Source organism: Lithobates pipiens, unplaced genomic scaffold, assembly GCF_037356315.1.
Source record: "Lithobates pipiens isolate NorthernLeopardFrog02 unplaced genomic scaffold, aLitPip1_a1.2 Scaffold_23, whole genome shotgun sequence".
Taxonomy (NCBI): Eukaryota; Metazoa; Chordata; class Amphibia; order Anura; family Ranidae; genus Lithobates; species Lithobates pipiens.
This window is the reverse complement of record NW_027507785.1, coordinates 275,782,969-275,809,439: the sequence shown is the minus strand read 5'-3', so window position 1 is coordinate 275,809,439 and position 26,471 is coordinate 275,782,969. Positions and strand designations below refer to the sequence as shown.

The window sequence follows — 26,471 nt, the reverse complement described above, 5'->3', positions numbered from 1 at the left end:
AAAGCACAGAATATATAAAGCTTTTCTGAGCCATCAGAAATAAGGGGGTGAAGAGCTGAAGCTACACTCTGCAGAGCTCAGTGAGGGGAGTTCTGGGAGCTGATTGGATGGAAGGGACACCCCCTCCACACAGCACACAGGAACAGAGCTTAGGCTGTCAATCAGCTTGAGGTCCCTCCCATGTCACAATATTTTTCTTGGTGTCAGGAAAGCTCATCAGAAGTGATCCAAGCTGACAGCAGCAAAACAAAGCAGCAGACAAAAACAACAATTAGTGCTTTTATATGAATCAAGTACACACTATAGAGGGGTATGCCTTGTTCATATTTCATGTTTGAGGTTTACAACCACTTTATAGCAATTTGATTTCTCTATTGAACCACACAAAAAAAACATATAACATACAACACAAAAAATACATGGCACCAACACTGTCCTTACCTCTCCACCACCAGCTCCTTGTTTGACATCTGCTGGACTGTGATGACCACTTTCTTCTCTGTTCCCTGTCTGAGTTTGAAGAACAGTTTATCTCGATCTTTGGGTACAGGACTGCAGAAAGCAAAAAAGAAACAAACATTATTAAAACAACTCATTTTAAACATACAGTATCTATAGTTCTGTCGAAGCAAAGAAACTACCAACTACTAGCATGTTTGGAGGTGATATTCCATGTAAAACACTTTGGTTTTAGGGTTGGAAATGCTATGACTAAGTGCTACAAAGCATGAAACATTAGCAGTCTCCCTTCTCTTGCTGCACTGTGGATGTCATTTCAAACATATTAAATAAACATGTATTTACCAGAGTGCGGGCATCCATACAGATTTAAACATGAAATCCAGATGCATCTTTTTTTGCATGGCTAGATTGATCCAGCCTGGACCAAAGTACGTACACATATTCCATACCTGCCACTACTATAGTGATCCTTCTGGGTCCTGTGTCTGCCATACTGCATAGAAACCACAGTGGGTCGCTTGCTTGACAAGGGTGCCATTCAAAAAACACCTCGCATTTTTCTCAATGAATGCAAAATGTTCTCTGATCGGATGAGGTGGAGAGGCAGCGCAGTGATGTCAGTCTTACATGGCTTTACAGGCACGCCTCCTGTCCTGAAAATGCTTGGTCAGATTTCACTGTACACTGTGAGCTTCTTGAAGTGTGCTTTAGAAGCTGCAGCAAATCAGATACAGTCCACATTATTTCCTGGCTGCAGCATGTCCAGCATCATCTAGTCCAGCGGTTTCCATCCAGCAGTCTGTGGACCACTAATGGTCCACTAGAAAGTGATGGTGGTCCCCAGGGGTTCTGCTGCAAAATCAACATTGTGGCAGAAGTATACAGCTCAATGTTTCCAGTGTTCTCAATGCGCACTGACAGTCAATACTGTCAGCACACATTGATATCTGTGTAAGGCAGCAGTGTGATGCAGAGTGTGGGGAGGGGGGTGGGGGGGTCATTGTGTGTATAAGGCAGCAATGTGATGCAGAGTGTGGGGGGGGGGGGGGCATTGTGTGTATAAGGCAGCAGTTTGATCCAGGGGGAGGGGGGCAGAGAGCTGGATCATTGTGTGTATAAAAAGGCATGCAAAACTGAGGTTAGTGGTCCGTGGGATTCAAAATTGTGAGCTTGGTGGTCCGTGAGGTCCGAAAGGATGGCAACCACTGCTCTAGTTCTTCCCTCCCCAGCCGTAAAATCCCTGCCTGGCAACTTTCATTTATTAGATCACACTTTTTAACCACTTCGGCCCCGGAAGATTTTCCCCCTTAATGACAAGGCCATTTTTTTGCGATACGACATTGTGTTGCTTTAACTGAAAATTGTGCGGTCGTGCGACACCGTACCCAAACAAAATTTACGGATTTTTTCCCCCACAAATACAGCTTTCTTTTGGTGGTATTTGATCACCTCTGCATTTTTTATATTTTGAGCTAAAAATGTGGGACAATTTTGGGAGGGGAATCGTTTTTCATTTTTGCTATAATAAATATCGCAATAAGCATATATTGATTTGCGCAAAAGTTATAGCGTCTACAAAATAGGGGAGATAGATTTATGAAATTTTTATTAATATATTATATATACAATATATATATATATATATATATATATATATATATATATATATATATATATATATATATATATATATATATATATATATATATATATATATATATATATATATATATATAACTGGTCTCTCCTCTCCGAACAAGGATTTGTGAGTTTACATACACAAATCCCCGTTCTGGCTCTCACACCCGCAATCGCAGGTGGCCGCGCGCGCCTGCTATAGCTCTTAAAAAAAAAAAGGAGCCGAGGTACCCATACAGCAAGTTACGGGAACTAGCCACTTTGCTGCCGTATATGTGAGCTGATCAGCAAGGGGTTAATCATGGAGGCTCAGCATCACATGTGGGGGTTACCTAGGACCATCTACATGGAAGTGCTGTCTGCCTAGGAATGCCTACACCTCCAGACTGACATCCACCTACCAAGGCATTTTGATATGAGCATAAAACCCAAAAACCAACCCGCTGCTTGGCTCAGGGCTGAAGGTTCTTGAGAGGAGCACTGAGGCAGGTTGCTGTGATGTTTTTAGGAATACCTCCTGCTAGGACCTTCCAACCGCCATGCTCCAACTGTATTATGTTGAGAATCACAGAGACCCAGTGATGACAACACTGTGACAAAAAATTGGGTATGCAATGAAAAATGCAAATTAAAGTTGAACTGTAAGAGTTTGCAATGCCATGTGCCTTTCTACCCTGAGATTTCAGGTGGGACATTTAAAAGTACTCTGAAGACGTGATGCAGGACAAAACCGTCTCATTTGTTGAGTACCAGCGCCTTTAAGAAGAAGAGGCTTGTGTACAAGACGTGGGACCAGGCAGATGCCTGGATTCTAGCTGGCACACTGTTTTGTATTATTTTCAGAAAGAGGCACAATGTGCTTTTATAATCCTCTTTGTAAAGAGCTCATTCTAAGATTCCCACATTGAAGTGCAATTTGACAGCGAAGCGCTGAAACAAGGAAACATGCTGCAATGTGAATACAGCTGCTTATCCCCAATACATAAATAAGTGGCAAATAAAAGATCCTTTCTGAATAATCTATTTTTAAAGCCTTTCACAACATTTTTATGCGAGAGCAGAAACTGCAATTTTCCACCCAGGCCGGTGAATGCTGAGATGACAGCCATTGTAATCTGCCATTGTGACATTAGCATGTCGATTAAGGCACAGCTTCGGCAAGACGGATAGAAAAAGATTGTGCTGTCTCACCAACAGAATGGCTTTTCCAGCTCAGTTTCAGCAGCAGAAAAGTAACCAGTAATGACAAAGTATAACAACAAAGTCAGACATTACAGTCATTACACAGCACTCTTCAGGAAACACAGTGAATAAGAGGAGACAATCATACATTGCATTATTCAATACATCGAGCTGGAATTTAAAGCCATCTCCGTTTACAGCTCTTTCCTTTACACAGACTAAAAGGAGAAGTACAGCCAAAGCGGTCTTTACTTCTATGGATCACAGGACTGCAATTGATTTTTCGGTTTTTCCTGTGACCTGTTTTCAGCAGAGAGCGAGCTGAAGTTCGCTGTCGGCTGATGTCACAGAGCCGGTCCACATTGGGGAAAGATTGCACACATATGGTCAGGATCCACCCAGTTCCTTGGACAGGCACCAGGCTCTCTTTTTTTTTTGCTAAAAATTTAGAACCCCAAACATTATAGATTTTTTTTTTTTATCGGACACCCTTCAGCAGGGGTGTCCAAACTTTTTTCAAAGAGGGCCAGATTTGATGAATTGAACATGCGTGAGGGCCGATCATTTTGCCTGACATTCTTTGAACCATTAAAATTAAATGTAAATTAACTAATACACTGGGCAACAAGATTCCTCTTGCCTTTGTGGCTGTGTGTGGTGAAGAGTCTAAGGAGGAGCTTGGGCGATTTATTTAGATATACTGTATTTATTAGAGGTCGACTGATATATCGGTCGATATTTGTTTTTTTTTTTTAATTAATCAGCATCGCGGCCGATTGTGCTGTTAAAAAAGGCGGATGATATATTCAACGCGATTTGCAAATGACTTCAGTAATAGAAGTCAGTGTAAGTTGCCTGGAGACTTAAGTGAAGCAACTTGTCTCCTCTCTGGGCAGTCTGCCAAGAAAAGATCAAAAAGATACAATGTTTACACTTGAATGAATGAACTCAACTCAGTGTGTAGCTTCTCAGTTTAACCATTTAAAGACTAAATCTTTTTTGACACTTGATGCTTACAAATAAAAATCCTGTATTTTCTGCTAGAAATTCACTTAGAACCCCCAAAACTTATATATATTTTTTTAGCAGAGATCCTAGGGAATAAAATAGTGGCTGTTGCAATATTTTATGTCACACTGTATTTGCGCAGCGGTCTTTCAAACTCAATTGAGATGAAGGGGAAAAAATAAATAAATAAATAATCGGCCTAACATATCGGCCCCAAAAAAAAAAAAAAAAAAAAAAAATCGGCATCATATATCGGCCGTGGCGATTTCTAAATATCGGTATCGGCATCGGCCAGAGAAAAACCCATATCGGTCGACCTCTAGTATTTATCAGCGTATAACACACACCTTCACTTTAAGTTCACGTGAAGTTTTAGGAAATACATTTTAAATAAAGAACTGTGAAGCAAAATAAGGGTCAGTGCCCATCAATGCAGCCTGATCAGTGCCCATCTGCAGCCTCACCATTGTCATGAATGCAGCATCTGAATGCAGCCTCACCATTGCCATCAGTGCAGCCTGATCGATGCCCATCTGCAGCCCCAGAAGGGACAGGACGAGCGCCAACAGATTACATACAGTAAAATCTACAGTTTACTCATTGGCTTCTTTAATACAAAGTTCCGCCTCTTATGACAGACAGAACAGTTATCCAATGCCAGCCCAGGAGACAAGACCTATTTCAGAGGCCGTCGAGTTAAAGTGTTTGTAAACCCTTACAACACACTTTGACCTACAGGTAAGCCTAGATTAAGGCTTACCTGTAGGTCCAAGAAATATCTCCTAAACCTACACGATATTTGCCGAAAGACAGGCACTGCTGTCTACGGCACATGTGCCATAGACAGCGGCGCGCAGGCGCACTGAGCACGGCATCGTCAACGACGAAGATGGCGCGCATGTCGGCTCCCGTGCACATGCGTGGGAGTGACGTCATCGCGGCTTCGCCGAATGACAGCGACGGAGCAGCGAGACCCCACCGAGAAGATGGACGCGCCGGACTACAGGGGACAGCGGCGACATCACTGGCTCCTGTCAGGTAAGCGACACATAATGGACTACTATGCGATGCATAGTAGTCCATTATGCTTTGCCTTTGCAGGGAATGAAAGAGGAAGTAAACGCATCATGGTTTACTTCCTCTTTAACAGGAGAGTCTCCTGTATGTAATCTGTTGGCGCTCGTCCTGTCCGCTCCCTGTCCCCTCCAAGGCTCTCCACCATTGGCTACACCATCACTTCTCAGAGTAGGCTTTCTAATGATGACAATGGTGGTTCATGTCTGAATAATTTTGGGTTGTTGGTATTGCTGCTTGTAGTCTATACCACAGGGTGACACGCAGGAGCACAAATTGGAGGTAGTCGTTACCCTATAACAGGAAGTGCTTGAAGAGCAAACTTCATGGCAGAATCACCAAGTAGTGGGCACAATTCATTAAGCGATATATTACCGCATCAGAGTATGTGGAAAAATACCGCACAACATTCTGGAGAAAAACAAAAAACAGTGTAAATCACAAAAACTCTCCTTAAAAACAAGCATGAGTTGCAGAGTATGGCTGAGTATGGCAGAGTATTGGCAGAGTATGGACGATGTGACTGCAATTGTCACAGAGCAGCGCTGTGGGCACTACATATGCAGCCCACAGCGCTGCTGCCATCCAATCCCACAGATCACTACACAGAGGGAAGAGAGGAACCGGTGTCATGAAATGGCGCCGATTTGTTTACAAGTGATCTCTCCCTCATTTGACGGGGCTATCACGTGGTAAACAGCCGCCGGATGTACCAAGATGGGCGCAGCTCTGGTGCTAGGCCAAAGCCGCAGCCTTTCCTAAGGCCGAGGCAGTGGAGCACTCCGCGGATCACGTGGCGTGCCGATCCAAAACAGGTTGACCTGTTCAGATCACGGATCGGTGACGATCCGTTGCACCCCTACTTAAATACCACATGAAATGTGGGGTAACTTATCGCAAGCATGGAAATTTCAACTATCTCTCCAGGTAACATCTGGTTTGACGCTTTTCCAAAAAAGGCAGCCAGCAACTTGCGTCATGGCTGGTATGGCATGGCTTCTCTGTGTTGGGAACTCAAGGTACCCTATGAGTTGGGCATAGAGCACTATGATAAGTGGCTTAGATAACCTGAACTTCTGCAGGGGAATCTATACAGCAGTGTGCGCTTCCTAAAGGTTCTTTCCTTTAAAAGGACCGCTTGAGATCTTCTCTTCCTCTTCTGCATTGCTTTAAATTCCAGAAGCCCAGATTCAAAGGGCTCCATCCTTATTGCTATACCATCTGCCAGCCTGCAGAAACAACTCCTCACTAAAATCTAGCTGACACCTACTCCAGCTTGCACTTTCCCGCCTATTTTTGTTAAACCATTCACTGGGGGGGGGGGGGGGGTTTGACCACTGCCATAGTTATCGCAAGCTTTCATCAGTACTTAATAACCGCATGCATTTATTTCCTTTTGTGAATTGACTTTAATGCCTTGTTATACTGTATTTAATGAGCATTTTTGGTGTTTTCCCTAAATACCGCATAAAAGCAATAGTGAATTTACATTTTCATTATCACATGGGGTTAAAAGGCTTGTAACCCTGAAATATTTTTTTAAATTAAAACCAAAAGGATCCTGGCCCCTTCTAGAAGATTAAACAGCACTGTGCTTGTGCTGTGTAATCTGCCCGTCTCTAAACTGTAAAAAACATGCCTGATCCTGCCACTTCCTGCGTCCCAGTGAAAAATTCAGTCCATGAAAAACAAACATCCATCCATGTGAAATAACGGTGACAAATTGTAAAAAATCATGAAAGCGCCTCCAAAGAATGTGCATCCAACTCCACACCCAAGTGAGTAAGTAGCCTGCTTACCAGCTATCCATGACTACTAAAAAGCAGTCTCACCCAGCACAGGGAAAATCGGTCTCCCAAAGATATCTGGAACCAGAGCTAGGACGATGCCACTCAGAAAATATAAACAAAAGTGCTTCCATAGTGCAGTACGTTTTAAAATCCAATTTAATATAATAAGTGGGTTGCACTTACAAGATATATGACGTATCAGAGGCAATACAGCAATGTGTCTCATCAATTAAGCCTTCTCATCAACGCAGGCTTCAGTTTGCTTCCTGTTCCGCTTTGCCCATCAAAATCTTGAGAAAAATTTGATGACATCACAGTCTCCATCATATGCGTTTCGTCACTATCAGATGTCGTCTGGGGATTGGCCAGGTGAATGTGTCACACGCATGTGGTTTATATAGCCCGATGGCACCATCTTAACTACTGGAAGCCAGGCTAGTATAATAACGCCAGGGCAGCGATGTCATTTTAACTGCTAGCCATTATTGTAAACAAGGAAATAAGGAAGCCAGGAGATTTTTTATATATATATATATATATATATATATATATATATATATATATATATATATATATATATCTATATATCTATATCTATATCTATATCTATATCTATATCTATATCTATATATCTATATCTATAAAAATATATAAAAGAGACTGCACCATCTAGTGGTTTGGAGCATTTAGAGCAATCTTCAGGCAGGTCACGTGACTCTCGACCAGTCTCCTACTCAGATCCAGGGTTACAGTGGGAGGGGCTGAGTGTCCATGTGAGCTCCCCCGGCAGATATCAGAGGAAGATCTCAGCCCATCCTGCAGTAGCCCTGGCCAGATGATAGCTCTAATTGTTTTCATAAAACACTAACCCTGTGTGTTATGACTAGTTATAATAGAGGGGCTGGCAGTGACATACATAAATTGTTGTAACAACCACTTTAATTGGTCACCTGACATAACGCATGTGATAACCTTTAGTGAATTGTGCCCATTGTTTTCCTTAAACCTGCAGGTTTTATAAGACTGAAAGCAACTTCTGAAATTACTGTTGCATGTTATACAGTACATCTGCTTTAACTATTCTAGACGTTCCCTTTAAAATAGCAAATCTTAAATTTTTGCATACAGTTACACTGCAATCACTCACCACTGGGCTGGTAAACGTCAAGCACAGGATTTATCACCTGAGGATTATGAAAGACACTTGGTGGCACCAGAAGGTACCCATGGTTGGTACCATTGTAAGCCAAAACATTTTGAGAAAAGAAAAGGTACACTTTTTAAAAGAACTCACTATAGGGGCACTGCTCCCCCTTTCATGATCCCATAAAAAATTAAATACTAAAACTATTAGAAATATTTATATGTTTTGCTTGAGTGGGCGGCTAACTTTCTTTTCATTTTTATTTGACCGCCATGGCTGAAGTTGGGTCCTGTGTAAAGAAGTATATGGCTAATTGTCTGCATAAGCACCTAATCAGTGCCTCATAAAGATCCAACCCTTTTCCCTTTCATAGAAGCAGGGGGCTGGCTAGGCCAGGGGAAGGCCTCTCTAGAAAAGTAAGATGTTTGTACTTACTATAAAATCTTTTTCTTGGATTATAGCCAAACACAGGAATTCAAGTACAGTCAGGTTATACTGCTGCCTACAGGAGGTTTTTATACTTGCAAACAAAAAAATATAAAGCCAGACCGTATAACCCCCCCCCCCCCTCCTCTAACCAGCATGTCTCACGGTTATGAAAAGCAGTACCAAGGGCAAAAGCAAAAAAAAGAGGTGTGGGACGTGTATGTGTCCCTCAGTGAATTCCAAGATCACATTTTTTTTTCAGTAAACACAAAATCGTGTTTTCTTTATCAAACATTGAGGGACATAGGAATCCATATACAGACATGACATCAAAAAGCAGTCACACTGAGAAGTGGGCAACGGCAGATAACAAGTCCTCATGAAAGGACTAAAAGCCACCAAAAAAAAAAAAACTAGGGAAGCTCCCAAGAGTACAAGTCCCCAGAACAAACTTCTGACAAAACCAGGTCCGCAAGGAAAGACCAGCCCAAGGCCCAACCCTTCCACTCCTAACCCTTAGGATTCAGGAAATACTAGGCAGCCTGCTCCTTAGCATGGTAAGACAACCAATCCCACTAAACAAGGCATGATAGAAGCATCATAACAAAACTCAAACGTTGTAAAGAGAGCCCTGAAAATGACGATGGTTCCTGAGCCCTCCGTCACGACAAACTAAGGAACAGGGTCGCCGGCACCACTGGAGCCCCATACCCCCCTTTCCTCATATCCCCTTTTTCCCTACTTCCCTCTCCTGTCTATCCCATCTTCTCTTCCCCCCCTCCTATTTTTCACTTCTGTCTCTCTTTCTCTTTCCCCCCTTTGATTTCTTAAGTATATCTACACATAGTATAAATAAAAAACCCCTACGGACTGCCAGAATTGGCATAGCACCATTCACGCTGTTCCTTTACCGATAAATGCGACCCACGCGTTGTTTAGTGATTTACGACAGCCCTTCAGGGTAGCGATGCCCTCTCGGAGGAAGCGTCAACCAGAGACGTCATGTAATGCTCCAAAGACAACGTGTAGTATAATTACAATGAGAAGGTAATTAACTGAAAAGCTGTATCACTCTTGAAAATATTTGCCTTGTAAACTATAGTCCCTGTTCGGTACTGGAAAAAGCTGCATATTATGTTGATAAATTTGTATCTTTGTATGTTCTGCAGTCCTTAAATAAAAAGAAAAAAAAGAAAAATGACACTGCCCCAACGTATAACTAGCTCTTAGAGCAAGGTGCACCTTTGCACAGAGCTAAAAAAAATAAAAAATTAGGGATTGGTGCTTAATAGTTTGCAAAGTTTTGCTAATCCACCACTAAACATAATCAGGGATCCAGTCTCATCAGTAGACTTCTACTTTCTTACTGCTTACTTCAGCATATAACTTACATCAAGGTTCTATTCACACCAGATGTGGTGGGACTGCAGTGGGCAGCTATGCCAGTGCAGTCCCACCATATGTCAAGGTAAAATGCCTAGTCTAATTTTTAGAACATATTATCAAGATAATCTAGTCAATTACTTTTTAATAGAATACATTTGTCAGCCGGCATTAATGCCAATTAGTCTGTCTATGACCAAATCCACTTGGGCGAGCCCAGGCACATCCAGCCATGAGCCCCATGGTTTTTCTAATTTTTGTGTGCAATCCCTCTGCTGATAAACCATCTTATCCATCCGGAGCACATTACCCACAGTAGTAATCCACTCCATGGCTGCAGGGGGATTCTCTGACTTCCAAATTTTCATTATTAACTTATGAGCTAAAAATAGGGTTCGGACAATTGCAACTCTAGTAAACTTTTCCCATTCAAATTCCTCCAGCAGATTGAGCAAGCAAGGTTTAGGATATGGAGGGATAGAGATCTGAAATATCCTGTTAAGAGTGTCCACCACTCCCTTCTAATAGGAATGTAGTTTTGGGCACCGCCACAATAGATGGATCAGGTCACCATGATTTCATTTACATCCAGTGTTACATCGGTGTAGACAATAGCCCCATAGTGTGCAGTCTGTGTGCCTGGACTGCTTGACAGCCCGGTTCTCAGGTTGTGGTGGTGTGTGGGCAGTGTGTGGTATGTTTTGTCAACGCAGTGCAGTGTAAGGCAATCCACACCAAGCGAACGCCAATAGAACTTTATGAAACATCTCTCTGATATTTCAGTTAAGAAAAAAAAACAAACAGAAAGTGCAATGCCCCAAGATCAGCACTGCGCTGATATGGCAAGACTGCACTGTGCAACAGCTGGTGTGAACATAACCTTCGTATTGATGTGCTCCTTGTGCCGATTTTTTTGTTGGTTTAGAAAAAATGAGTTTGGCTATACCCATACTTTCCTGGCAGATATACCATTCATAGAAGCATTACTACAGTGTCTATGAATGGATAAATAACACAGAATTGAGGAATGGAGTGGGCAGAGGCTGGGGGGGAAAAAAAATAAAAATGACAAAAAATGTCTCCTAGTCCAAGAAGAATCAGCACAAGGGACACATCCCTACTAAATTGAAGTTAGGTCCCTTGTGCTGATTGTTCCATTTCAACAGTTCCAGGTTTTGGGGCAAACTTTACCACCAGGGTCGCAATTACTATATATATGCAATTGTTTGCCTGGAGTTCAGCTTTAAATGACATTCAGCTTATACTTTAACATGAAGGAGTTGTTACTGAAACGGATCATTACCTGAAATTGCCTTTGCCGTCATCTTCCTTCACCTCTAGAGACACCATGAAGGTGAACACATCACTGTCTGGGGTGGGGAGGGTGGAATCCTTTACGTCTGATGTCTGTTTACATGACCGCTTGAAAGCGGTGTAAAAGCTGTATAATATTCTGCTCACCTAGAGAGACCAGAAAAGAACACAATTTACCATCCAGAAAAATGTAAGCGGTAGCAAACTCTTGGGTAGAAAAAAAATAAAAATTGTTTCCATCTGCAAGGCAAAAATCATAATGTGCTAGTATGCACTGCATACTAGCACATTATGAAATATGTGTCTTGAAATGAAGCCCTCCAGCGGCATGCTGTCACCACTGCAGAGGCTACCACGTCTTCCTTGCGAGTTACCAGGCTGCGGCCGATTGAATGGCCGAGCCACGCGGAAGTCTCGGCCATGGCACACAGCTCTGAAAGAACAGCACAGGTATGCTGTTCCTGCAGAGCTTATGCACCAGTGACGTCACCAGCTGCTGCTTTATTATAAGCTTACCTCTAGGTAGAAATTAAAATGCAGGTTTACTACAACTTCAGTTAAATAAGTTAACCAATGAGGGGTTACTGAACGCCGCATTTTCTCACTCTTAGGCCATGCTGGATTATATTGCATTTTCAAGTGTTACTAAACCCACAACAGTAAAATCAGTCTGTATATGCAGAAAAGCATGCTTGTTATACTCACTGTGGAACCTAAGGTAAAGTGGTTGTAAACCCTTACAAACCACTTTGACCTACAGGTAAACCTAGATTAAGGCTTACCTGTAGGTCCAAGAAATATCTCCCAAACCTATACGGTTTAGGAGACATTTGCCCAAAGACGGGCACCGATATCTACGGCACATGCGCCGTAGACAGCGGCGCGCAGGCGCACTGAGCGGGGCATTATCGATGACGGCAATGCCGCGAGTCTCAGCTCCCGTGCGCATGCGTGGGAGTGACGTCATCGCTGCTCCGGCGAATCACAGCACCGGAGCAGCGAGACCCACGGAGACCCAGCAAGAAGATGGACGCTCGGAACTACAGGGGACAGCGGTGACTTCGCTGGCTCCTGTGTCAGGTAAGTGACACATAATGGACTACTATGCGATGCATAGTAGTCCATTATGCTTTGCCTTTACAGGGAATGAAAGAGGAAGTAAACTCATCAGGGTTTACTTCCTCTTTAATGCTCTGCATTGTGTAAAAAGGCTGCTTGATCTTGTATGCTTCTCCCCGCACTGCCTCCCTGGCCAAGTCTGGATAAGGCAGAGCCTTTCAAGTCAAGCTGCACATGCTCAGTTTGGTACGTATTGCTAGAGAGGTTTTTTTTTTTTTTTTCTTGGTAGAGTGCACGTGATCAACACAAGGCCAATCGCCACTGTCCAGACAGAGGGTCAGGAGCCCTGCAGCCTCAGAGGACAGCTCTGTGAGGTAGGAAAATTCCTCCTACAAGCTTCACCAGGAACTTATAGAAATCACAAGCTTGCTATATACTACTGATGAGAAAAGGTATTGAGCAGTTTATATTTACTAAAATAATTGCATTTCCATGTTCTGTGTACTGTGGGAGACCAGATATAGGGAATGCAGGGTCCTGGGTTTAGTAACACATTAGGTGTTCATTTACAAAGTACTAGATAATATGTAAAGCGCAAATTATAAACTTTAACCACTTCAATAAATTGGACACTTTTACCCCCTTCCTGTTCAGGCCAAATTTCAGCTTTCAGCGCTGTCCTACTTTAACCACTTACAGACCGCCGATGTATGTCCTAAATTTGAAGAGGAATATCGTTGTTGTGGCAGCAGCTAGCTGCCATAGCCCTGGTATCTTCGGCCGGCGGTCCGCTTTGAGATAAAAGTGGTGTCTTATATGCCGTCTCCATACCGATGCAGGGCAGAAGCAACATAAAAACGTCACCAACACCCATAGCTCTTAAAAGGGCATTTAAAAAAAAAAAATTTTAAAGACATTTTTTTTTAAATTAAATTTTAGTGTAAATGAGATCTGATATTTAAGAGGTCCTGTCATGCTTTTTTTCTATTACAAGCGATCTGCACATTCCTTGTAAGAGGAATAAATTGACCCTTTTTTTTTTTTAAAGAACAGTGTAAAAATAAAAAGGTAAAATAAATAAGGAAAAAAAATGTGAGTTATAGCCGCGATCAGTAGAGCGAGAGCAATAATTCTAGCCCTATACCACCTCTGTAACTCAAAACATGGAACCTGTAGAATCTTTTGAATGGAGATTTTGAAGGGTAAAAGTTTGTCGACCATTCCATGAGCGGTGCAATTTTGAAGCGTGACATGTTGAATATCAATTTACTCAGCGTAACATTATCTTTCACAATCAAAAAATAAATAAAAAAAATTGGGCTAACTTTACTGTTGTCTTATTTATTAATTTAAAAAATGTGTATTTTTTACAAAAGAAAGCGCGCTTGTAAGACCACTGCACACATATAGTGTGACAGAAACTATTGCAATGACCGCCAGTTTATTCTCTAGGGTGTTAGAGAAAAAAAAAAAAAGTATAACGTTTGGGGGTTCTAAGTAATTTTCTAGCAAAAAAAAAAAACCCACACACGTTTTTGACTTGTAAACAATAAATGTCAAAAAGAGGCTCAGTCCTTAAGTGGTTAAATGACAATTGCGTGATAATGCAACACAGTCCTTGTATATTATTTAGTCTGTAGAAAAGTTATAGCGTCCACAAAAAATAGTATATATCAGAAAATCGCTCAATCCTGATGTAGATGGCCTATCTAATTTCTTGAGGCCCAAAAATGCCAGGACAGTGCAAATATCCCCCAAATTACCTCTTTTTGGAAAGTAGACAGTACAAGGAGAGGCATGGAGAGTTTTTTTAAGTTGTAAATTTTTGTCACAATTTGTTTGCAAAATGTTCTTACATTTTTTAAACATTTTACATACTGTCACCAGTGCAGTACAAAGTCATAATATAACTGGTGTGGTGGTGATCAGAGATACTGACAGGTGAAAGAATGTAAACAAAAAAAATAAACATTTTTTTTAATTTTTCTTTTTAAACCACTTCAATACCAGATACTTTTGCACCTTCCTGCCCAGGACAATTTTCAGCTTTCAGCGCAGTCAGTCATTCTACACTGTACCCAAACTAAATTTTTATTATTATGTTCCCACAAATAGAGCTTTCTTTTGGTGGTATTTGATCACCTCTGCGGTTTTTATTTTTTGCTAAACAAATAAAAAAACAACACCAACATTTTGGGGGGGGGGGGATTTTTTGTTGGAAAATTTTGTAAATAAGTTTTCTCCTTCACTGATGGGCACCGATAAGCTGGACTGATGGATTACTGTGGATGCACTTTCTGCTGATTACTAGAAAAAGGTTTTTTTCTATCTATTAATGTGTGAGTACCCTGTGTATGAAATTTTTTAATAAATGCTATTTGTGAAATACTACACTATGGTATCCCCTCTCTATTAATCTATTGGGTCCTATGGAGCAATAAGAATAAAATTTAAAGGAGAAGGTGACCAAATTTACCAGGAGAGAAGACATATAAAGAAATCTATATAGCTCTATGCGAATCCCTCCTTGCTATAGGTAAGGGGCCACTGCCCACTAAAGTGTGATCACAGCGGGATGAAGCACTGGGAGATCCACACCTCAGTTGAATTTGCACAAGTTTGCACAAAGCACTTGCACTTAAAGGAGACTGTTGTTTATTTATGGACTTGAATATCTTTTTTTTTTTTTTTGATGGATTTCAATATGTATATTTAATCTATAGAGGCCGGATTCATTCTGATATAACGTATGTTACAGCCGGCTCTGTAGTGCGTTTACTACTACCGTATATACTCGAGTATAAGCCGAGATTTTCAGCCTCTTTTTTGAGGCTGAAAGTGCCCCCCTCGGCTTATACTCGAGTCATCGCTGTCTGCCCGCTCGATCAGCGTGTCGAGCAGACAGACAGCGGCCATTCTATAATTCAAAAGCCGCGCCTCCGGCTCCGCCTTCGCCTGTGATAGGTGGAACACTGAATTTCCCAGCAGCCTGTGTTCCGCCTATCACGGACATCGTATCATCCTCGTACTACGGACGAGGATGATACGATGTCCGTGATAGGCGGAACACAGGCTGCTGGGAAATTCAGTGTTCCGCCTATCACAGGCGAAGGCGGAGGCGCGGCTTTTGAATTTTACAATGGCCGCCGAGGCGCCGACGAAGAGGGCACGGGACGGAGGCAAGGCAAGGCACGGCACGGGACGGGACGGGACGGAGGCAAGGCAAGGCACGACACGGGACGGAGGCAAGGCACGGCACGGGACGGAGGCAAGGAGGCAAGGCACGGGACGGAGGCAAGGAGGCAAGGCACGGGACGGAGGCTCGGGACAAAGGCTCGGGACACAGGTAGGCTGGACACACACACACACACACACACACGGATGGATGGATGGAGACACACACACACACAGGGATGGATGGATACACACACACACAGGGATGGATGGATGGATGGAGACACACACACACAGGGATGGATGGATGGATGGATGGAGACACACACACACAGGGATGGATGGATGGATGGACACACACACACACAGGGATGGATGGACGGACACACAGGGATGGACGGACACACAGGGATGGACGGACACACACACAGGGATGGACAGGCATGTCTCACCCTCGGCTTATACACGAGTCAATAAGTTTGCCAGTTTTTTTGGGGGTAAATTGGGGGCCTCGGCTTATATTCGGGTCGGCCTATACTCGAGTATATACGGTATATATATTTTTTGTTTAATTCTAAAGTTTATTTCCATGTGATCAGGAGAGGGTACCCTCTTTTTGGTCTAGGTATACTCTCTTATTTTCTTGTATATCATTTGTTTATTATTAGGGTGGTTCACTTATATCACCTCTGGAGAGTGTTTACTTATTTGCACATTTATAAGGGTCCTTTCACACGGGGCGGATCAGTTTTGATCCGCCCCGTGGATATCCGTTTGCTCAGCGGGGATCACTCCGCCGATCCCCGCTGAGCAGGGAGATGACAGGTCCGTCTCTGCACACTGCGCAGGGACGGACCTGTCACAGCGCCGCTCTCCCCTATGGGAGATCGGATGACGACGGACCGCAGTGCCCGTCGTCACCCGATCCGATCTGCAGACGGATGGAAAAATAGCTTTTTCCTCCGTTACACTTTTTCGGATCGGAGCGGGTCGGATGTCAGCGGACATGTCACCGCTGACATCCGACGCTCCATAGAGCTCTATGGAGCACCCGTTCAGGTCCGCCTGAAAAACTGACAGGCGGGCCTGAACGGGACGTCAGTGTGAAAGAGGCCGTAGACGCACTTGGCACTTTATGATCAATTCACTGTTTTTTGGCTTTGCACTCGATTGAAGCAGTTGTGTTAACGTGGAGGTTTTCAATTGACTCTGTAGTGCGTTTACTTTTTTTTCTTTTCTTTTTTTTTTTTTTTTTTTTTTTTTTTTTTTTAAGAGACTGTTTTTAGTTACTTACCTTTGTTCACTTGATTTTCATTTATTTGGATTCCATCACCTCTGTGGTGTGTTTATTTTATTTTATTTAATGTAGCACTTTACACTTTGATATTATTCAGTAGACCTTTATATATATATTTTTATATTACACTATTGATTTATGTAACTAGGCATTATACTTATCACCCTCGGAGGGTTATTTAATATAGGGGCAGCGCAATACCAACATATCTTAAGTTTCACATTTGATAGATCACCAGTGGTAGCACAGGAATAAAACACTATCATTTTAAGCAGGACCGATGGGCACTGATAAGGTGGCACCAATGAGATGGCACTGATAGGCACTCATATGTGGCACTGGTCGGCAATCATAGGCGACATTGAAAGGCTGCACTGATGGGTACTTATGGGTGGCACTGATAGACAGCACTGCTGGGCACTGAAAGGTGGTACTGATGGGCACTGGCACTGGATTTCACTGGCAGGCATTTTTCAATTGCACCGATTGGCAGCTTTCTGGGCAATGATTGGCATTTCCCTGGTGGTCTAGGGTGGCATATCTGGTGGTCCTGGGCGGGCATCCGAAGGGGGGGTTGCGCTTATAACCAATCAGCACAGACCCCCCCTGTCAGGAGAGCAGCTGATCAGCTCTCCTCTACTCGTGTCTGTCAGATGCAAGTGAGAAATGCCAATCAATTGTTCTTCCTGTTTACATCGTGATCAGCCATGATTGGACATGGCTGATAACCTGGTAAAGAGTCTCTAACAGAGAGAGACTGACACACCGCAACAACAATCGCTGCGATGCGCGCCCCCTGGCGACGTCATATGACGTCCGGTCAAGGCATCACAACCACTTTGCCGACTATTGTGATTAGCTGTTATCGGTCACAGCTAAAGACATGTACAGATGGGCTGTGATTGGCCCTGTCTGTACCAAGTGATCACTGTGACCAATCACAGAGCTCATCACAATAGTACACAATGAGTGGCATGAATCAAAGCCATTCATTGTGTATAATTATCATGGGATCTGTTGTGATTGGTCACAGCAGCAAGCCAGTATAGTGATCTGTTGTCGGCTGTGTACGGTGGACAAATCGGGGGACAGATCTCACCAGAGCACGACTCACATGGCAGGATCCTGGGAGGACGTCATACAACGTCCTTCCAGAATAAAAGGGCTCCTGCTCGGCCATCATATTACAATAGGCCAAACGGGAAGCAGTTAAACACCTTAACTACAACTATCTTAATTGCTGTACTATAGAAAACACAAAGGAATAAAGAAATAGATCACTTGGAAGTTGTACAATTTAATGAGATGACGGAGCTAATACAACTGACAACACATCATACAATCTGAATATACAATCTCCTTTAAATCTATTGGTCGACTAGCTGGAGTGCAAGGGAAATAAAAAAAATAAAAAAGAGCTTGGGAGGATGGGGGGGAGCAGGGGATCAGGCAAGATTGCTTCTTCTGGAACTCTTGCTATAAATTAGCATTTAACTTATGCAGTGCGGGGGCAGCGCCACTGCAAGGGAGGATTTAAAGCAAACCTATTGCTTTGCAAATCAAGGGCAAATCACAGATTTCCTATAAACCCCTTCAGACCCAAAAAGATTTACCCCCTTCCTGACTAAGCCCTTTTTTTGCAATACGGCACTGCATCGCTTTAACTGACAATTGCGCGGTCGTGCGACCTTGTACCCCAAAAGTCATTTTTTTCCCCCACAAACAGAGCTTTCTTTTGGTGGTATTTGATCACCTCTCTGGTTTTTATTTTCTGCGCTATAAACAAAAAAAGAACTAACATTTCGAAAAAAAGAAAGAAAGAAAGAAAAAAGCAATTTTTTTTACTTTTTGCTATAATAAAAATCCCCCAAAAAATATAGATTTAAAAAAAAAAAAAAAAAAGGTCTTTCCTCAATTTAGGCCAATATGTATTCTTCTACATATTTTTGGTAAAAAAAAAAAAAATATCGCAATAAGCGTATATTGTTTGGTTTGTGCAAAGGTTATCGTGTCTACAAAATAGGGGATAGGCATTTCATTAGTAATTTATTTTTATTAGTAATGGCGGCGATCTGTGATTTTGATCGTGCCTGTGACATTGTGGTGGACAAATCGGACACTTTTGACACTATTTTGGGACCATTGGCATTTATACAGTGATCAGTGCTATAAAAATGCACTGATTGCTGTCTAAATGTCACTGGCAGGGAAGGTGTTAAACACTAGGGGCAACCAGGGGGTTAAGTGTGTTCCCTGGGCGTGTTCTAACTGTAGGGGGATGGGCTCACTAGAGCATAATCACTGGGAGCAGTAAATCCCTGTCATGTTGCTAGGCAGAAAAGGGAAATGCAGAACATAGGCATCTCCCCATTCTGCCTTTCCGTGTCACCATCGCGGGCCACCGTCAGACACAGAGTTCGCGGGACCTGCGGGCACACTCCCGCTAGCCGCCGATGACGCAGCGACGGAGAGGTATGTTTTGCGCACCTGTGCCACTTTGCCGATGTATATCAGCGTGAGCCGGTCAGCAAGTGGTTAAGTGCAACTAAACTGTAACTGAGCACCACAAACCTAAAATGCCATTTAATTAATTTTAAATGAAGTGAAAAAATACATTGGGGCGTGGCTACACAGCAATTGTATGCTGAGAGGCTGGGAGGGTGATCTGATGTAAAGGAGCGGTGAGATCCCAGCACAGTGCCTCCCAGCATGTCTTGTACCTTGTAACATGAAGGCTTGTCTTACCTGTATCTGATGTACGTGCATTATATAGATTTTAATAAATCTACTATACTAAGTGATTTTACACTACCTGAGGCTTTGTCTCTACTTTAATTCCTATATGTGGAGTTTAAAGTCAAGCATCTGAATGGAGTGTGGCGTCTAACAGCGGCTCTTCAATTTAATTTCTGAGTACATTTGTCAAACACGAGCGTGAATGGCAACAGCATCTGGTGAGCCCGTTTCCTAAGGGAGCTGAACGACCACTAATCACTGTGGTGTTATTTTATCAGTTTTTTGCACTTTTCAAGAGGACTATCATTTGTTTCATGTGGAATTGCAAGATATTTAAAAAAAAAATTCTCATGGACATTTACTTATGATTATATTTAGTTTGACACATTTATAAATGTTAACTTTTTCTTTGAGCGCTACTGTGAAAAAGTTAGGCATGTGCTTCCTCATTTATTATTCCACTTGTTGGTTTTTAATTTTTACTATTCAAAGCAAACTCCCTCCAACTACCCATGTCTCAATGCTTTATTTTATTGATAAATTATTTTTTAAAAACACCCCCCTAGCATTTCTAGCTGTGGCCATCTTGCGTAAGGGCAGATGATTCATGTAGCATTTACCTCCTGGAATCCATTTGAGGAGTACAAATTAGGGTTAGGTTATAAAAAAAATATCCAAATCTTTGATGATCCCTAGAAGCACCATCAAATCTACCATAACCAAATGGAAAGAACATGGCACAACAGCAAACCTGCCAAGAGACGGCCGCACACCAAAACTCATGGACTGGGCAAGGAGGGCATTAATCAGAGAGGCAGCACAGAGACCTAAGGTGACCCTGGAGGAGCTGCAGAGTTCCACAGCAGAGACTGGAGTATCTGTACATGGGACGATAATAAGCCATACGCTTCATAGAGTTGGACTTTATAGCAGAGTGGCCAGAAGAAAGCCATTACTTTCAGCAAAAAACAAAATGTCACGTTTTGAGTTTACGAAAAGGCATGTGGGAGACTCCCAAAATGTATGGAAGAAGGTGCTATGGTCTTATGAGACTAAAATTGAACTTTTTGGCAACCAAAGAAAATGCTACGTCTAGCGCAAACCCAACACAATCACATCACCCAAAGAACACCGTGGTGGTGGCAGCATCATGCTGTGGGGATGTTTTTCAGCAGTCGGGACTGGGAAACTGGTCAGGGTTGAGGGAAAGATGGATGGTGCTAAATACAGGGATATTCTTGAGCAAAACCTGTGGGCAGCAAGGTGAGGTTCTGTGGTCTCCAGTGGCAATTGCACACATCTTCCACTTCTGATTGGACAAAAAGAAAGGCAAGTCAGCTCTGGGCCCACAGATTGGACTCTGGTGTAGGGTCACCTTCATCTGCAGCACTGACATCTATGTTTTTATATTATAGCAGAGATTTTGGTGTAAAGTACTCTCTAAGCAATGTTATTCAAAAAATACTATAGAACAGTTTTGGCTCTCAGTTACCATACTACAGTATAAAAAAAATAAATAAAAAAAAAAAAGAGAGAACACTTTTCTTTCACATCTGCTTTTTGTTCAAATATTCAATAAGAAAACCACGGATATGTTACTTAAATTTCATGACAGTTTTGTGCAACCACCTCTCAGACAGACTAGTATTACAGAACTATCTGCTGGAAACTGCACAACAAATTAATCATAGCAATTGGATTAAAACGGGCTATAGCAGAATAATTTTTAAGGAGGGGGTTGAGAGACTATTGAATGAAACTGTTCATTTGCCTTGAATAGGAAAATTGCAGATTTCTTTCAACTGTAACGTCACCCACTTTACCAAATATTTTGTTGCCCATGTGCATCCAAGGTCTATCCACGTTCCTAGAGTGGCAAAACTTACTACAGCATTGTCACCCTTTCCTAATCACCCGGAGTTGTGCTACAAGTAACCCTGCCAAGGCACAGTGTGCAGGCACATTCTGCTGTGGTCACCAGAAAACTGATGTACAGCTGCAGATGGAGTGAACACCAAGACCCCTTTCACACTGAGGCGTTTTTCAGGCGCTAATGGTCTAAAAATAGCGCCTGTAAAGCGTCTGAAAAAATGCCTCCCCCTGCAGCCCCAGTGTGAAAGTCCGAGTGCTTTCACACTGGGGCGGTGTGCTTGCAGGACGTTAGAAAAAGTCCTGTAAGCAGCATCTTTGGAGTGGTTTAGGAGCAATGTATACACTGTTCCTCCAGCACCCCTGCCCATTGAAATGAATGGGCATCGCTGCCAAAGCACCTGAAAAGTGCATTGGCAGCAGCACTTTTCAGGCACACTTAACCCTTTCTTTAGGTGCCAACAGGGGTTAAAAGCGCCCGCTCGCACCCAAAAAGCGCTGCTAAAATTAGCATCGCTTTACCACTAACTCGACCCCTGCTGGCAGTGTGAAAGGGCTCTAACAAAGAAAAATTTATATTTTTTTCCCCCAAATAAAAAAATTATACACAAAAATTACCATTTTGCCGGGAACGAATTTGGCTTTCTTTTGGTAAAAAACAAAACAAACAAAAAAAAAAACAACAACACACACACACCTTTGCATATGGCAGGTGCATTCTGCACTTTTTCATTACACATCTTTAAATCATTGAAGTCTATTGACTGTCAGTCACTCGTTCTCTGCCCACGGAGCTCTGAGAACTGCGAGACCGTCAATTTTTGATCGCTCGGTTCTTAGTCTTAGAGCCAGCAGATCACAGATGCAACATCGGACCACGCTGCATCCACCAAGGCAAGTATAATTTAAAAAAAAAAAAAAAAAACTTCTCTTAATATATTGTCCTATTCGTACTGATTACCTTACCTTTTATCACTATTTAACTACTTGCTACCCAGGCCAATTCTGACACTTTACTCCTAAATGTAAAAATTATAATTTGTTTGCTAGAAAATTACTCAGAACCCCCAGCATAGGCGGCTGCATTTTTTCAAATGCAGAGGCCCAACGTGATGTCATAACATTGCACCCTGCCTCTGAAAAATCATAGAGACATCCAGGGGCCGTCTGGCCCACCGGATTCTCTATGGTAAACTTCCAGCAGGTAAATTTCACTTCAGGTGAGCTGGGAGATGCAACGGAAGGGGGGACATCCCCTCCCGCTGCCTGTAACAACGATCAAGCGGCTGAACAGTCTTAATTGTTCTTATGGTGCAGGGAATCGCCGGCTCTAAAAGACGACATCTGAATGATTTGTGTAGCTGTAGGCATCAATCAGATATCCCCACTCAAAGTCATATGACACCATTGGGTGGGAAGTGGTTAAGCAAGTGTCCCCCTGCATGATGCCCTTTGCTAGAGGAATGCTAAAGTATAATCATAGGCGTTTTTGGATAGAGAGAAGAGGGATTAGAACATCTGTCAAATTTTTATTCTTGTCTGTGATACACACCCCCCCCCCCCCCTCCCTCCCTTTTCCCTTACCGATATCACCAAAAGTAAAAACAAAGAAAAATCACACATTTTGGGTTGTCCACAGAACAGTACTAGACTGGAAATCTTCCACTGGGGACACTAGTTCTGGTGACAGCCAAGGATTTCCTCGCTTTGGAGGTATTTCCTCTCACTTCCCGTTTTGGCTATGGCACGGGACGCGAAGGGAAAACTCCCCAACGGGATACAAATGGTAAAAAAAATAAAAAATAAAAAAAACACCTGACTAAGGTTCTAAATTCTATCCAAAATTGCAAAAAGTTTTGCCTTGGTATTTACTATAATCTATTTCTCCTTCCTGTTTAAAAGGAAGCAGCCGACACTGTGTGCAGCTGCTAGTTACCAGACTCTGTGGTCACTGTCAGTTAGTCCCACAAACAACTAGAGCGGTCACTGATCATCAGATAATTAAGTGAGACAGGACAGCGATCACATGTAGGCTTGAGGCTTCATTTACAAAATAAGCCTTCAGCCTGCAGATGGCATTGTAGCCCAACGATTGCAGGCAGTTTGCCTCTTTTTAATACTGTAATTGTCAGAAACATTTTTGTGCGACACATAAAAGCCTTATATGTACTTAAAGTTTGAAGCGGACAGATTAGTCAGTTATAGCCAGGTTAACCAACACATCTGAGCCTGCTAAATTTAGCCTGTGTATCTAAGCTTTAAAGCGATAGTAAACCACCAGCATTTTTTTTTTTTTAAACCTGCAAGGCAAAGTTATGATATGCTAAAATACATTGCATAAATGGCACTTGATGTGAAACTTACAGTAAAATAAGCCCTCCGACGGCATGCTTTCACAGCTGACAGGGCCTACATCTTCACCCAGTCTTCCCTCCAGATTGGTGAGCTCTGGTCCTTTATTATTATTTTTATAGCAAGATTACTGAGACTACGCAGTGCTCCTGCAGACCGTCAGTGTGAGCCATCTGCCTGTACATTGTACACGCAGGTAGTTTCGCACGGACAGGTAAGCTGAATGAACTACTACAGAGCTCAAGAGCGCCGTGGTAGTTCATTGAGAACTACAAACCGACAGCCGCAAAGGATGTAGTTCATTCATTTACAGAAATCTGTGAATGAATGACGCCCCCATTCTCCCTTTACTGGGGTGTATGTATTATTCACTTTCTTCAAGAAAGTCTTACGTTTTTAGTAGTCACCAAAACAGAAATAGGAGGAATCATGCAATGAGAAAACGAGTTCTGGTGACCCTAGTGGCTATGGGACAGGGAGTAAAGAGAAATCTCCCCAAAAATACATTAGTCTGTCTCTCTTTGCTATATGTCAGAGACTGTAGAAAGAGGTAGCACTGTATTTAGTACACTGCTTTTGTCTAATTGATTTAAACATGTATGGGCTCATTCAATAGGAGAGTGCAAGAAAGCAAAGTTTTAAGAAGAAAACACAGTTTGGGGCAAGTTCAGCAAATTGATTGGTTTTTAAAGATTACTGCATTTTGCACCTTTAGCTTTACTAAATAAACCTTTAAGATTTTGTAATTCTACAGAATACAGTACTCTAATCTGGTTTAGAGAAAAAAAAATAATGTTTTAGTGCTCAGCAATTTCTTCAAAATATGACTACAAATAGACTTGTTACTAAAATACATTAGAATTTCTTAACAATAAGCAGCAGATAGGTCACTTGGTCTAGGTGGTTAACCAAAACTTTTATCCATTTAGTATCAAGAGGATTTCCTCTTGCGTGACTTCCTCATTCAAGCAAAATCGCACAAGGCTTGCATTAATATTCTTAGCTACTTCTGTTTAGGAAATGTCCAGTTCATTAATCCTGATCACTAGGGTGTCCGGCATAAAGTTACTGGTAATATGGAAGTGTTTGGCAGGATTTTAAATATAAACATATAGTCCACTGAGGGACACAGGAAGTCTTAAACCTTTGGGTTATAGCACTGCCTACAGGAGGATTTACAAGGCATTAGAACATACACTGCTTCTACCAGAGGATCCTTGGAACTGGATACAAACCTCTTAAGTTAGTTGTTGAACCAGGAGGTCCAATTCTGACATCCCTTTCAAGGGACACAGGTTCTGACACACCTCTGGGTGCAGAAACCACTCTTCTGGATCTAGATGCTGCAAACTGTGGACATCTGCCTGTGAACTGCCTACATTGGAAATGAGTAAAAACTTGAGACTGCTTAGTCTGCTCTTTCCTGAGGAAGGGAACAAACTGGCACAGAGCTGCCCCAGAAACGCCAAACGATTCAGAACCAGCAGCAGTTTGAGGGTTCACTATCCATCACAACCTCGGCAATGTCTGAACAGTCAAAGACACATTGCCCTCCAGAGCCCTAGCAAATTGTTCCCTCAATAGGAGGGCATCCAAATTTCCCAAAATGGGAATATGCTGAGAACACAACAGGGCCAATAATGGAGCCAGTACCTTGATGAACATTCGAGGTGCAGAACACTGACCAAATGGAAAGGGCGTGAACTAGTAGTGCAGAACCCCACAGCGAAATGGAGGAAGTGTTAGCGAGCCAAAAAGTTTGGCACATATTTCCAAACCTTCCTGCAGCAGGGGCTTGGGCTATGACCCCTTCGTCCATATATCCAGAGAGTGCCCAATTGAAATTGAAAAGTCACTAAGGAGATGCAGGGAGGTTTGAGGTAAGAAACCAAGGAGAGGGCAGGGAAGGAAGCCACCCTTGGGGAGGGCCCTATGATAAGTTGAAGTGAAAGAAACTTCATGGCAAGAATAGATGGAGATGACTTAGCAGTTTGCTTCGTCCTTTAGACTTTCAGCAGCAACCTTGACACTCGCACCCAAAGCGAGTGCATAGAGACATTGTTTCTTGAAGGCCATGCAGATAAATTGCTTCTTACAAGAAAGTTGCACAGTCCAGTACTTTAGCCAGAAGGCCCTATGCATATGTACGGACAAGAAAAGAATGCAAGAAATAAGCTGGGAGTCTAACAAGTCATTACAGCTTAAAGTTTAACGCCACAGGCATCAGTTTTATTCAATTACTGGTAGCAGCAGTTGGGGTCCTTTTGAGGAATTTGAACCAAAACAAAGCTGGTTTGGCTTAGAAAAATTACAGCCAAAATCGGATCTTAAACGGGACCTTTCAATGACAACATTTTTCTGGAGTGGCAGTCCTCAACCGGTATGGCAGTCACCCTTAGCTGTCTTGTTAAAGGCCAAGTTAAACTCACAAAATAGTCAAGTAAACTTAAATAATAATAAAAAAAATAATAATAATTTAAATGTAAAAAAACTGCAGGTTTGTAAAATGTTTTATTGTCATACCTGTAAGCCATTCCCCCCCCCCCCCCCCCGAAGCCTATCT

At 42.4% G+C, this 26,471-nt stretch overlaps 1 protein-coding gene across 2 annotated transcripts in view; it reads right to left on the bottom strand.

The window, feature by feature from the left end:
* Positions 1-26,471, bottom strand: part of RABGAP1L (RAB GTPase activating protein 1 like) — a 613,081-nt gene that overhangs the window by 479,326 nt on the left and 107,284 nt on the right. For both annotated transcript variants that reach the window (XM_077453243.1, XM_077453242.1), the window contains exons 6-7: positions 11,411-11,568; positions 442-552 (exon numbers count right to left, since the gene is read on the bottom strand). In XM_077453243.1, coding sequence (XP_077309369.1) covers positions 442-552; positions 11,411-11,568 — 269 coding nt within the window. The remainder of the gene's footprint in view (positions 1-441; positions 553-11,410; positions 11,569-26,471) is intronic.